Source organism: Eumetopias jubatus, unplaced genomic scaffold (assembly GCF_037043125.1).
Source record: "Eumetopias jubatus isolate StellerSeaLion01/CBP00866 unplaced genomic scaffold, mEumJub1_p1.0 scaffold_14, whole genome shotgun sequence".
Classification (NCBI taxonomy): domain Eukaryota; kingdom Metazoa; phylum Chordata; class Mammalia; order Carnivora; family Otariidae; genus Eumetopias; species Eumetopias jubatus.
In genome coordinates, this window is record NW_028274820.1 from 22,799,063 (window position 1) to 22,814,348 (window position 15,286).

The following is a 15,286-nucleotide window of genomic DNA, read 5'->3' on the forward strand; positions in this document are numbered from 1 at the left end:
CATTTATTTATATGACCTTGTTACTGCATATCTTATAGGTGCTAAGTATTGCGTAAGGTACTATAATCCAACAATGAATAAAATGCAGACTCTGCCCCCAAACTCAAGTATAGAGCTGGAAGAACCAGAACATGACTTATCCTATTTTCTTTTTCTTTTTTCTTTTTTAGATTTTATTTATTTATTTGACAGAGAGAGAGAGAGCATGAGCAGGGGGAGGGGCAGAGGGAGAAGCAGGCTCCCTGAGGAGTGGGGAGCCTGATGCGGGGCTCGATCCCAGGACCCCGGGATCATGACCTGAGCCAAAGGCAGTTGCTTAACCAACTGAGCCACCCAGGCGCCCCTATCCTATTTTCTGTTACAAAAGCATGCTGGGGAGAAAGAAATTAGGTTGGTTTCTAATGCCAGCATGAGAGCTCTCCACCAAGACCCATCATTGATGAACATATAGGCCCAGCCAGATGCTGGGTATTTACACAATCGATTCACGTGAGCACTAGGTACATTAGCACCTACATAATGTAGCACCCATAGTGGGATTTTTTTCAAGAACACAAGCCAATAATTGCTCCAGTACAAAAGAAACATTTATTTCTGGGAGTCTGTATCTGCTTGGTATGTTGTTCTTCTTACGGTAACAAGAACGGACTAAGCCTAAGATTGAATCCTTCATCTTTAATATTTCTGCTGCTTCTCGCTAACTTTTGCAATTATTCCCTTCCTTCTAGGTGACGATTGCTCTGTTTTCAGTCATGATCTTCCCAGTTATATCAAAGATAATTTCGAGTCAGCAAGAGTCACTGAAGCAAACTGGGAGACCATTCAAGGTGGGGTGATAGGAAGTGGCTGCGGGCAGCTGACGCCCTACGCCCATGGAGACTCACTCTATTTTAATGGCTGTCAGATAAGGCAGGCGGCCACCAAGCCTCTGGATCTCACTCGAGCAAGGTAACCAAACTTCCGTGTTGTAGTTCAGACACAGAACTGGCCACAAGACTGGTCACTTCCCGCTGTCTGTTAAATATAAGTGTGAACGTCACGGCATGGGTGTTGCAAAGCCGTGGAGACCTAAATGTCACTTGAATTTGGTAGGAGGAGGCAATGTATGTTTTCACAACTCAGAATTATGCTTTGCTTCAATTTATTGTAGAATTACCTTGTTTGTCTTTACGTACACTGGCTGAGTGGTGGTGACATAGGCATAAGCCAGGAGAAATGGTCAAATATAAAAAACTGATAAATAAGTCAAATCAACATGTTGTATACCTTAAACCTACACAGTGTTTTATGTCAATTATGTCTCAATAAAGTTTAAAAAAAGTAATGAAAAAAATTTAAGTTGGCTGTAGATAACATATATAGATAATTTCAGGTTGATTATTTGCAAGTATATAAATATAAATGTATATCTGAAGTAAATTTGTAGTCAGGCAAACATATATACCTATATTTAGTATATGCAGTTACAATAAACAGAAATGGAGGATCAGTGAATGGATGGGAACTTTAAAAATCACATGTTCTTGGAGCTGGTTATTAATGCAGAGTAGAGTGGACAGAGACTGCAAATCGACCAGGGAAGTGACAGAGAAAAAGAGACCCCAGGAAGGTTGGATTTCCTTCCCCACCTGCTCATTCCCAACTCTGCCACCTCTTTTGTCTGGGTAATTCAAAAAAAAGATTCCAAGGCTTTATGAAGATTGCAAAGTACTGGACTAGAGTATCCACTGACTGTTGCAAAGTGTTCTGGAGCTACAAGGATTTTGAGAATTAGATGCTTGGTTAAATAAAAATGTAGACGTTTACTTAAGGCTTTTGACTTTAGAAAATATTAGTAATGTATTTTCAGAGGCAGAAAGGCAAGTTTAGGGTCTTTTGGTATGATAAACAAATGAAAATACAATGAAGTCCTGTGTGATAACTACGGAGGTGCCAAAAGTTATGTTCACCCATCCCATGTTTTCCTGCCAGAAAGATGGACTTAATCTGGGACAGCCTGATGTTTCCCTTGACCCCATATACAGCTGCAAGTAGCTGCTGCTTAATGAACAATTGCACGCCATGTTGTGCAAGCAAGTTTGTTTTAATTTATGCATTCACAAGTGTTAAGTCTATTGCCTCATTGTCACCAGGTCCCGTAAATGGCACTACTCTACTAATCACTAGGACTCTTATGAGGGTAGATTTCCTATGTTTAAAAACTGTATCTTCTGGGGCACCTGGGTGGCTCAGTCATTAAGCGTCTGCCTTCGGCTCAGGTCATGATCCTGGGGTCCTGGGATTGAGTCCCACATCAGGCTCCCTGCTCAGCGGGAAGCCTGCTTCTCCCTCTCCCACTCCCCCTGCTTGTGTTCCTGCTCTCGCTGTCTCTCTGTCAAATAAATAAATAAAATCTAAAAAAAAAAACAACTGTATCTGCTAAGGGCAAGGATGACCATGAGGAGCAAAATGACACTTGAAACAGATTAACAGACACGGTCCAGAGCCTGCATGTCCAACTCAGTTTTCCCTCCGCTATGATCTCCAAACATACTCTCCTAAAATAGACATGATGATCTATCCTTGTGCAGATGCTGTTCAGCTTGGAGCTATGGGTGGGTGGGTGGGGGATGTAGTATAAATATCCTGGTTTTATTCCTGGTCCTCTCTATGTCCTCATGCTTATTTGGCCCACATTACCTTCCAGAGAATAGAAGGTATTTGGGGCAAAATACTCTAAGAGAAGAAGATCACAGGCCTTTTGAAAGTCAAAATTGTTTTCTTGGTGTAGAAAACCCACCTTCTGAGATGATTTCTCATTGGTAGGAGGTAAAGGTTAATATAAATACATTTTTTTATTAACACGCCTTAGTCCTAGGACTGGATGCTTCCATTTCTACTCTATGACCTCAGAAATTCGCAAAGGTTAAAAAGAAAAAAATTAGAAAGTATAACTCTTCTACTACTCCCTGACGCGCGTTTCCCTGTGTTTTCAGCAAAATCATGTTTGTTTTGCAAATTGGGAGCAGTGCGCAGACGGACAGCTGCAACAGTGACGTGAGCGGCCCGCGCGCCGCCGACAAAGCCGTGCTGCTTCAGTACAGCGTCAACGGCGGCATCAGCTGGCACGTGATCGCGCAGCACCAGCCCAAGGACTTCACGCAGGCCCAGAGGGTGTCCTACAACGTCCCCCTGTAAGTGGCCCGATCCCTGGGGATCACCGAGATTGAGCTCCTGCGCCAACACCGCCACGGTGGGTGGCGGCGGAACCGAGATGCACCCAGAGCTCCAGAGTTGGGTTGCTGTTTCCCGTGAGGCCGGGAGGAGGCGCACGAGGGAAGAGAGCGTGACCGCTGAACGCAGGGGGCGCTTTTTGCCTGTTTCCCTTTCTCTGACGGGTATTTCTAGTCCTTTAGAGAAGAACATTTTTAATTTTCGGGGTGCACTCCTTTGAAAGTTTTCTGAGGCTAGGCAACGGTGTCCCTTTGGTTCGGCACCGTACCCCCAATTCTAGCACAGCGCCTGTCACACAGAAGGCATGGCCCGAACGTGGACCGAATTCGGTGCTCTTCCTTCCTTCCAGCTGCTTCCGGAGCCCAGGGAGGTAGGAAGGGAGAGGGAAACGGCCTACAAGTCCTGGAGTCGCCCCTAAAATTTAATGCTGCTCAGAAGAGTGCCGTGACCTAAGCAAATCCGAATTCCGTAGCCTCAGTCGTGTTGATTTAGACTGGCCTGCCGTCTTTGAGGTCTGGAAATGGCATACCAGGAAGTTTTGTCTTCCAGCGCCTAACCTCTTTGTCCTTCTGTGACCCAGGGAGGCACGGATGAAAGGAGTTTTATTGCGCTGGTGGCAACCTCGCCACAACGGAACAGGTCATGATCAATGGGCTTTGGACCATGTGGAGGTCGTCCTGTGAGTATCTGATACATTGCATCCCATGTCCATTTCGGGAAGGTTTGAAATTCTTTTGCTATGGCATGCTCCTTAATTCAGTAACAACCGTTCCTGATGAGAAGCCCTCGCGAGACTTTGGCCTACGCCCTTCGGCAACTGCAATCTGTAGCTCGAGTCAGCTTGAAGTAGCAAAGTCCCCAAAGCAATTTAATATGCTTAGAAAACTTCAATAAGCAAAAGACGTATCTGCGGATTTGACCATATTAGTGAAATTGGGTAACACAAAAGTCTCGAGGTAAATGGGAAACAATGTCTTTGCCGCATCTGGGTTGCCTTATGAGATGGCATGACATGCTGAAGAGAGAAGGGGTCTATTTCTAGCTAAGGCGCCCAGTTACAAACACCTGTCTGAGCCACAGATGCCCAAGGCATTCTTCCGTGCAATGACGCAATGGCCACTGGAGCGAGGAATTTGTGGTTTCAGATCCCCCCTGACCAACCCCAGCACCGAGCACGTGGAGGGTGTTCCCCCGTGGTTTCTCCCGTATAATAAAGTTGGCACTGCTCTCACCTAGCCGGGTTGACTGTTCCGCAGAGAGATGACTTGCTTTTTCTCTAACGATCTAGTTCCTGTAGAACTGGAATGCTTATGTCTCGACGGGTTCGGACTGATGGCTCCAAGTGGTTGGCAAGGAGAGGCGAATCTTCTCGGTAGATAGGTTCAAATGTTCATTCTGTTTACCAAACCAAAAATGAAATCAGTCCTTTGGCTGATTTCAGTCATTTTGAAAGCAAATTTAAATGATTGATTTGTAGGCAAACTACCAGATTTGTTTTCTTTCAATCATAGCCATGAGCTGAATTTTTCAGTCTTGAGTTAGCCCTCGTCTTAGTTTTCACTGAGGCACCTGCTTGCATGGCATCCATATCAACCCCCAAATCCAAGAGCAACCTGGTCCCTACACAAGCCCCCACTGTGCGCTCTGCTGCTTTGGACAACTTGCTGGGCTCTGCCTCCACAAGACAAAGTTGAAGTTTAAAAACAGTCCAAACTCATTTGGATCTATACATGAGGCTGATGTTTTACTTAGATGTTGACTTCTTCAGAACACATTCTTCCAGGAGAATAGAATATAACCTGGGCTCTAAAATGAATACAGATACGTAGCAAGGCCAGAGATATGTCCAAATAGACCAAAAACCAACCCTACAACCTTTCTGCCCTAACTACTCTCCTTTCAGAGCAGCGCTTCTCAATCTGACTGAACATCAGAATCACTTAGGAGCTTTTGGAAGAAGCATCCCTACAGATGATTTGATTTTAAATTGATCTGCAGTGGGAGCTGAGCATCAGTCTTTTTTAAAAGCACCTCGGGTGATTCTAATAAGCTGGTTGAGAATCAGATTTAGAGTCAATAAACACTTTTTATCTTTCAAGTCTCTTGCCAAGTCAGTTTACGTTAATGGGGCTTCCTGTGCCTGACAAAGCCTTACCAACTCCTATGGAAACTTCAAAACCTGACAGTCCTCAAAAGAAGGCAGCTAATACTGCCCTGGGGTAGACGTATCATATGTGTGAGTAGCTATTTCTTCTCCTGCCACCCAGCCAAGCAATTTCAGTTATTGGTTTCAGATTTCAGAGGCTTATCATCACCATAATACCCGCCCTTAGACAAAATTAAAGAGCAGGTGGGCTCAGCCATGCAAATATCCTCCCCTGGTATGAAACAGCCCCTTTGCAACTTTGAAGCAGAACTCTGTTCTTCGTTCCCTATCCTGGAATGCCTGGTGTTGATACTAATTTTTAGAAGCAGCCACCAGCATCATGATATTACTGTAAGAGTCAAGTTCAGATTCTCTGGAATCTATCATATCAGTCATACCTGTTGTTTCCGGTATTTTTCTGGAGAAATAATCTGTATTTGTAAAGACTTCACTTTGATTCCATCTCCAGAATTTTAGTACTTTCAAGAATTTTTCACGTACCAGGCACCTGTCTGCTCTTACTTTGCATGGTTCTCTCGGATTTTCAGGGCACTAAAATATTTTGCGTGAGGAGTGAGCATCGCCACACATGAATAGTTTCAGTGAATAATTTAAAAATTATAGCTTCACACATATCACCGTATAATTTTATTTTTATATATTACACAGGTAATTTTAAAAGCAAATGCTATCTCTTTAATGATGTTTTAAAAATTTGTTAAAATTAAAGGAGTCGCTTGGTTTTCTTTCCTTTTCTTTCCTTTCCTTTTCTTTTAATGACCATCCCCTCATGCCAATACAGAGAAAGTATATTTTCAGAACTATCTTTTTGATATTTTGCTCTTGTCTTAGGATTTAACATTTCTATACCACTGTACCCTTTTAAAGTACTTCTTTTCAGAAGAGTCAACAGTTTTAAGGCATTTACTAATTAATATGCCCTTGATAGCTCTACAGATTAATTACTTTAAGTTATTCATTTGATAAGCTTAAAATAAAAAAGAAAGTTCCAGAGGATTCAGAAAAATAATTTTCCAGAGTATCTTTCAACCAAATGAGGCACAGAGAAGCTATCCAAGGCTAATTTCATGATTCACAAATAGTGCTAATTTTAATTTTGCTACAGTGAATGTGTATTTAGAAATAGAGAGATAGAATTCTCCCATGTATCCCTAAGAATTCAAAATATCCTCAAATTCACTATACTTTTATATGATAACATTTAGTTATATAAACTAGTATGGCTAACTCCTCAAGGGTGGACAGGAGAGGAGACTGGGATGCAAATCTAAAGAGATACAAGCCCTGCGTAACTGATTACTGCAAAGAGGGCTGCTAATATGTTTTTGCAACTAATGGTTGGAAAACCATTACATTTTTAGAATGTATTTTCTTTTCTGAGTGCAGACTGGCCTAATCTAGCTTTATTACCATAGTTTTGCTTCTGTGCATGTGCACTAAGGACACATGCTAAAAATCCCTAGAAAGAAAAATTGTGGTCATGCATGGTATCTTGAGTTTAACCTCACTACTGCCCATATTAACTAAGAAGAGAAAAGAGTTTGATGAGAACAAATTCAGCACTTTTGAAAATATTTCAAGGCTTAAGGAATGCATCCTAAATTGACACCATACATAATAAATGTGTAATCTCATGGCTTAATTCTAACGTGCTCCATGTGGAAGGATCTGCATTTCATAAATATGGATGTACGGAGTGACAGGCCCCACACCATAAAGATAAAAAGCACCATTTATCATTTAACAAGCAAAGTTACTTATGCTTTGTGCTTGTTTGAGAGTGAAATCTTTTCGTTCTCGTGATGTTTTTCAATAAAACCTGCCCATGAAAAGCACTTCAGGATGATTGGCCCCTGCTATTCTGGCATAAAACAGATGGACTGAATTGACAGATCACTTTTTTTCCAGCCTCACTAGCTTACCAAAAGGCCTTATTCTGTAAAGTCTGAACAATGTAGCATAACATAGTCACTGACAATCATGTCAGAAACCTAATTTCTCTGAATTCATTTGCTAGCATAGAACGTTTTTCAGTAAATGTTTGTGAACACGCTTGGGCAGACCCCTCACAAGATCCATGCTGGTGGGGTTCTTCTTAGGATAAAGGAAAATTATTGGCCTTAATCTTTTCTCTTGGGCACTCATCCTTCTACCCTAAGAATCTCCCGCACCCAACTATGCATTTCATTCACACATCACATTTTTTTGTGTACGTGTTTAAGTCACAACCTGTCATGTGTATAACGAAGTGGGCCAATTTTTGCATGTGTACCTTGAAAGCAAATTGCTCAGTAAAGAGCCTTTGTAAATTGATTTACTAAGAAGTGAATCTTTACCACATTTACTGGGAATGAAAACCAGTATGTTGCTAACTACGGTCTTAAACGCATCTATCAGATTTTAATAATGTGAGTACCATCATGACCATCCCCTCATGCTATTCATTATCAAAATACTGTCATTTTTGGCACAAATGATTTATGGAAACGAGCATAGTACATTTGTTGCAAAGCATATTTATCCTTTATTAATTTGACTGTGTTATCTGATGTAGTGGACGTCTGTATTTTTTAAAGCCCATTCCTTAATATATCCAGAAATAAGCATTTTTCTAAAATGTAAATAATTGAAAAAACAGATAGCAAAATTAATGTCAGTTATTAACTACTACTTTCGTATTTATACTTTATACACAACATTTATGCCAAATGTAGTACTAAGCTACATGTACCCTGACATATGGTTATGAGCAAATATTGCATGTTGCATTACATTAAAAAGTCAAATATATGTATATAGTAGGTGTAGAAGAATAAGAAATAACTTCTTTAATTTTTATTTTCAAAAGAGATGAAAAATCCTATATTGCATCTAAACCTGATCAGACTTTTATGACTAATCACAGTGCTGCATGCATTGAAAGGCATTTTTTAACTTGTGTTATATTTCATTATTTGCTGTCATTGGTTTTCCACTAGAGTAAGGTAAGTCCTCTTACTAATCCTGGGTAATTGTTGACCGATGGTTTCATCAGTGTTACCTACATTAACAGAAGTGTTGTCAAAGACCTTTGCAATTAAAAAAAAATTGTGAGAACAAAGTTGTACATGATATTGAGATACACTGGGACATTTGAAACCTATATCATGTAAACTCAGGGTTCAGCAACCTTGTGGCGATTCTGTAACGTATATGCAGTGTTAGGCACAACAGAGTGCTAATCAGCATTGCTTCACTGGGTAACAAATTTGACTCTATGCCTGGGACTGTGTTAGGTGCTTTTGAAGTGCTCATAGTTTATAAACTTGTTGTGAGGGGAAATTAAAACCAGAAATGTGTGCAAAAGACCTAGGGGCTCTGATTAAATGTAATGTCTTTCAAAAGATCTGTGCTGGAGATGCATGAGGGTAACTTGACTTTTCAGTTTTATTCTAAATTAATAAGTGAATTGGCAGAAGGTAGTGGACTTATTCATAACATTTGTGAGTTCTCGATCCTATTCTTAGGTAAGATTTGCCCTCTTTAATATATAGCTGCATTTGTCCTCTAGTGGAGATACTTTAAGACTTAGGAAAGAAGTTAAAATGATTATCATTTATTAATCATCTGCATACTATGCTAGAAGTTTCCATTTAGTCCTTACAACTCCCCTGAGGTATACATTACCAGATATTATTCTCCTTACCACTTAACAGAGAAAATAAATATGAAATCTTCAACATTTGTGAGATATATGAGTCTACACTTATTTCTGTGTGGCCTTCCTGAAAATGCATGGTCTTGAAAGTGAAATATCCAGCATCCTCTATGCAAGGGAGTTTCATTGATTAGTTTGAACGGCAGCTTCTCATCTGACCCTCACCAATATTTCTCTGGAAGATGTGACAATCCACTGAATTCTTATTCCTGCATTCATACGAGGTGTTATTTATTGTATCATATGTTTTGGTAATAAATAAATTAATTACAGATCAGTAAAAATACTTACATTTCTATGAGCTCAGATTACTTCTACCAAGTCTCTGTCTTCCCCATTTCCATAAGAACCTATTAAAAATCAATTGAAATTTTTTCATAATAATTAATGACCTAAGATACTGGCTCCAGTGAGGAGTAACAGTTCAGAAGAGCACAGTCATTCTTGAAAATTCTTGCAATATCTGGGGCGCCCGGGTGGCTCAGTCGTTAAGCATCTGCCTTCGGCTCAGGTCATGATCCCAGGGTCCTGGGATCGAGCCCCGCATCGGGCTCCCTGCTCCATAGGAAGCCTGCTTCTCCCTCTCCCACTCCCCCTGCTTGTGTTCCCTCTCCCACCGTGTCTCTCTCTGTCAAATAAATAAAATCTTTAAAAAAAAGAAAAGAAAAGAAAATTTTTGCAATATCCGTATTTCCTATGCAGAAGCAGAGGAGCATCTTATATTTCCATATCATCTAAGTCCCTAAACTCACTCAGTGATAGTGAACATTTAAGTCAGCATTGCCAAGATGCCACTGATACTCACTCTCCCTTCGCTCAATGGTTGACAGTAGGAAAATTTAAAAATGGACCAAGTTCAATGCGTAGCCAGAGCAAATCGATAGGTCAAATAGTGTAATTGATGTGCCTTGGGATGAACATTACCTGCCTTCATTGGACTGATAATAAAAAATTACTTTCCCCTGTAACTGCAGTGGAAAAACAAATCTTAATTCCATCACACCTATTATTATTTTGGTTATAAGGTTATCTATATATCTACATATATCAGAGACAAAAACAGGCTCCACAAAGAAAAAAAAAAAGTAAACATGAGATCTTTCAACTTGTTTAAGAGTGCCCAGTCCTGTAAGTTAGACATTTCAGAAGCCACAACATCTGTTTAATGACCACATCAGTTTATTAAATGGCCCAGTAGGCAGACAGCAGTTTGGTATAGCTTTCCACGGTGCTTGATTTTAAAAAAAAGCTTATGAACTGGAAAAACCTGCTTCTTTAGATTCCGACCTAACAGACTCCAGAAATATTTATATTTTACATATGAAAGTACTAGTTAGTTTCAAGAATGCTTTGAAAATCTGGCCATTTTGGGGGCGCCTGGGTGGCTCAGTTGGTTAAGCGACTGCCTTCGGCTCAGGTCATGATCCTGGAGTCCCGGGATCGAGTCCCGCATCAGGCTCCCTGCTCAGCAGGGAGTCTGCTTCTCCCTCTGACCCTCCCCCCTCATGTGCTTTCTCTCTGTCTCTCATTCTCACTCTCTCAAATAAATAAATGAATTAAATCTTTAAAAAAAAAAAAGAAAAAAAGAAAATCTGGCCATTTTGAATGTGACTAGATAAACACAAGGCATCTATAGCAAACATGCGCATCAACATTCTCAGGGATCCAAAGATATGCTGCTGATATTTAAATTTATTCAAAATTAAAGGGTATCCAATGAATCAAAATGCCTTCTAATGAGATTTAAGCTTCCATGCTGGACTGACTGTCAAGGTATTAAAGATCTGCAACCTGTTGATATTTATTTTCTTATAAATAGCAATGGAGAATAATGAGTCAATAGTTCTTTTAGAGAAGTTGCTTTAAAGCCATGAAACATGCACATGAATTTTTGTTAAAAATTGAATGTTCCTTTGTTCCCATCTATTGCGGTCACTTTCGTGTCAATCTAGGTTGCATTGGGATAACTAAATATCTTGAGTGTTCTGAGTTTTTTTTCTATGTAAAATATTTTAACTATTTTAAATTCTCTTTGAGTACCTTATATCTTTAAACATGTTTTCAACAGAATAATTTTCATTGCTTTAACCTTGCAATTATTCTTTATAGTTAAAGAGTAATGATTTACAACAGGAATCCAATCAGTAAGTCACCAAAAGTTCAACAGACATGCCTTGACCACCCACGGGTGAGGCAGGAGGCTCAGTTCTGTGGTGTGGGGGTGGGGGGAGGAATGGGGGACAGGCCACTGCCCCAACAAAATACAGTCTCCCTCCAGAGCAGAAGATGAGCGCTATGAGGGTTCAGAGTTGGGGGGCAGTCCCTTCAGTGAGCAATATATAAAATGTGATACTTGGGAAAAAAACATAGAAATTTAAGAAGTGATGTAAGGGGTTGACCAGTGAGACAGATGGAAAAGGCTCAGGGTGCGTTTGAATAGAGCAGTCTGTATGGGAATGTAGTGGAAGAAAGGACTTGACAAACAGAGTAAGATGAAACGTGTAGAGGACTTGAAGTATCTGGCTAAGTTGACTTAGATGTCATGATAGCTCCATGGACTAGAGGATCGTGAGTGGCTTGTTACCAAAGTAAAGCCAACGTTTGAGGGAAAGTTTACTGAGACCGGTGTGCCAAATGCACCCTGTGTATGTGGGAAGACACCCACCCACATACATACCATTGTGTATTCAGTGATATGTTCTCAGGATCTCATGGTTTCTGTTCAGCAGCGTTTTTTTTTTTTTTTTTTTTTCATAAGGAGAGAGAATGAGGAGGCTAGTTTAGGGGGCCACTATAATAACATATATATAATCATATAAGGGACAGGGCTACAAGGTGACCTACCGTGTTGGGAGGAAGGTGGCCTAGTGCCAGTCCCAGCATTTTGTGATGAAAGAGGTAACAGGATTCTTCTAACGCTTGATTCGTTCAAGACTAATTAGTTAAAGATAAAAGGTCATTGCTCTTCTTTTGTAACCAGGCAGCAATTAGGACTTACAGCTGATAATAAATAGGGGCTAAAGTCATTTCATCCTTCAACTATGGAATTGAAACCGATGACTTCGTTAATACATGTAACGCTGCAACATCACGGGAGGAAGGAGGGCGAGTAAAGCTACTGAAGATAAACCTGATTGTTTTGTGGTTTCCTCTACAGTGTCTTCAGAGTATATTCTAGCTTCCATTCTATAGTTTCCAGCATTTTGCTAAAATAGAAACCTAGAGTAGAAAGTTACTAGCACTTCATTTTATTTTATAAAATAGATATCACTGTGAGTCTTTTTATCAGGTTTTCAGTATAGATGCTGTTGCTTTTTGATTAAGCGTATCTGATGACATTCACTTTATATATCTTCCTTTGAGATAATTTTATTATAAATTTTCTAATGATCAAACTATAAAACCCTCATTTTAAAGGTTTTTGTATATTATAAATGTTAGTGTAATATGCTTAAATATAATACCTAGTATAACATACTATGTAAAACAGTGCCATTTTACACCTTACCTAGTATATTGATCATTAATAACCTGCAATATGCTGCTTGGTGCAAAATCACCCGTTGCCTCCTCTTTACCCTAACTCACGCTCATGTCATCTTGACCTTCATAGTGGAATCACATCACATGACATCATCCCACTCCAGATACATTTTATGTTTCCATGAAATTAAGGAGGGAAAAATTCTGTGTCCAGACAGCATTGAAGAGACTCAGTGAATTTGAAAAATACTGATAGGCTCACATTTCAAAACCACGTTTTGATGCCACAGTGAGATATGTTGTCACTCAGGTCAGTGTGTGAAAGGAGTGTGATTCTTTCCAGTGATGTTATAGATAATGATCCTTTTTAAAGTATATTTTCCATACCAAAACTTTTAACAGCTATGTCTACCAATATTGTGCAATTTCCTACAGAAATTTTCAGTACTTTTATCAGCTTCACGTATAGTATGTACGTATGCATGTACGTATGTACTTACGTATATACATACACATACACATACAGTCAATTATACAGTCGATTACACTTTCTTAGTATTTTATGATCTTTTTTCCAGTGGAATGTCTTTTTCATAAGACCATGTTTCTAGACCCCAAATGCTTACTGTTTGTGGAAGGCCATGAGAAAAACTTACTTTATTTTGCCCCTGAGTCTAAGGAAATAGGAAGGTCAAGCTGATTCAGCTAACAACTTCTTTTTTGCTTTTTAAGCTTTAAACGAGAATGTTTGCTAAAGGAATCAAGTTATGTTTCCTACTTGTTAAAGATGTGTCTAAATAAGGTAATGGGTACAGCACACACTTCCTCTCAAATGAAATCCACCCCAAGTGTTCAGAAAAAGGTCCAGAATAAAATTCAAAAAGCCAAAACAATTTCAGTCCACTTTCACCATGAGTCAAGAGAATTTACCTTTTTTATTTTTTTTCTGGTTTGGAGCTCACTAATGAAAAGAAGGGGATTTCTTCAAGGCCAAAGGCAGTGAATGCAGGTGTCAACCTTTAGTTATTCTGTCCTGGGGTAGCATTGTCAGCAGGACCAACCATGAAAATTTTCAGCCAAATAGCAGGGTAACTTAGAACACAGACTCGATTTTGCTTTCCATGATGGGACTTACATGCTCTCTCTCCTTTGCCTCCCTGCCTCTGTCCTTTCTGATTTTAACAGCACTCGCAAACAAAATTACATGATGAATTTTTCACGACAACATGGGCTCAGGCATTTCTACAACAGAAGACGGAGGTCACTTAGACGATACCCATGAAGAATCACAACTTTTATTTTTCCTTCCAACATGTGATGTGTTGCTTCCCATTCTTTTAAATCATGCACCGCATCTGATATCAGGAAAATTCTGCGAAGGACTTGGTGACTAACTGAAAGCCCTTCTTACGACCGAGTGCACACCACTTTCCCACACTGTGAACTAATGACAAGTGACTTATTTTCTCATGAGTAAATGTCTTCATGTTGCTGTGTCCGTGAAAATTGTGATCTGTTGTAATATCAGTTACAGTGGCAGTATTGAAAATAAGAAATAGTTTAATGGAAAAAAAAGTTTAAGCACAAAAATTTAAGAGATTTTATGTTTAAAAATGGCATTTAGTACAGAATTTAACATTCTTGGTCACAAAGCTATTTAAGTGGACTGTATTTCAGCTCTGTATCATGTTTTATATGATTAAATTATCATTGTTCCTTTATGTGTTCTCTTCTACAGTATAACACATTGACACTATTTACTTGTTATGTTGCAATATTTTGCTGCTGAATTTTGGGCGACTTATATTCTGCAGAGAATTCATTGAGATACCTACTCAAGAAGATAGTTGTAAAGATATTGTATCTCCTTTAATATACTCCTTAAAATGTATGTTGGTTTAGCGTTGTTTTGTGGATAAGAAAAATGCCTGACCTTGAAATATTTTCTACTTAAAAATTGTGGATGAAAACCCTATCTCCCAAAGGTTCCCAGCTCCTTGTCTAAAGGTTCTTTTAAAGTGTTCTGTGGCTGATTTACTAACAGTAACTGCCATTTCGTGTCTGTGGTAACAGAGTGATTTGTAAAACAGTGGATGTTTTCATTGTGTTCTCTTTGTGGATTGTTTTTCCTGCGGGTCATTCGCATACCTTCTGATGAAGTTGTACCAACACCAGCAACATTATAATGGCCCCGTAGCCCTGAACTCTCTATTAACCTAACTAAAAGGTTGTACTCTAGGGTGAGCCAAGCTAAAAGCCCATGCTTAAATAAAAATTATGTCCATAAGCCATTTGAGGCTCATTTGTCTTTATTCATTGTTTAATTAAATTTTGTGTAGGATTTGTAAGCTGGATCAGTTTTGGAAAGAACAGTGTTAGATCTATATACTGGTGTTTTGTTTCGTCATTGTTAATAACAATTATGAAGCCACACTTTCAATTGAGCCATGTTTCTCTTATTCAGCTTTTTCTATTAATCACCCTAATTACACCAAGAAAAATCAATAAGAGAATTCTGAAAATTATTGAATTCCTGAGAATTTTGTTAGCTGCTAACGTAATGCCTGACTCATAACAAGCACTCATGCATTCATTCAGCAAATGTTTGTTGATTGCTTGCTGTGTGACAGACACTGTGTTATGTGTTGACAAGAAAAATGGCGATTGAGGCATTTCCCCTGCTTCTAATGTCTACACAATAAAAAGTATGTCAGTCGTGTTGAATG

At 39.3% G+C, this 15,286-nt stretch overlaps 1 protein-coding gene across 5 annotated transcripts in view; it reads left to right on the top strand.

The window, feature by feature from the left end:
• Window positions 1-13,842, top strand: part of RELN (reelin) — a 494,784-nt gene extending 480,942 nt beyond the window's left edge. For 2 of the 5 annotated variants that reach the window (XM_088018691.1, XM_088018692.1), the window contains 5 exons: window positions 729-948; window positions 2,976-3,173; window positions 3,794-3,892; window positions 4,502-4,585; window positions 8,229-8,358. In XM_088018691.1, coding sequence (XP_087874817.1) covers window positions 729-948; window positions 2,976-3,173; window positions 3,794-3,892; window positions 4,502-4,585; window positions 8,229-8,358 — 731 coding nt within the window. Of the gene's footprint in view, window positions 1-728; window positions 949-2,975; window positions 3,174-3,793; window positions 3,893-4,501; window positions 4,586-8,228; window positions 8,365-13,745 lie in introns of those variants that run through there. The other 3 variants (XM_028118604.2, XM_028118612.2, XM_088018693.1) reach the window with 3 other exon arrangements.
• The last annotated feature ends 1,444 nt before the right edge of the window (window positions 13,843-15,286 follow it).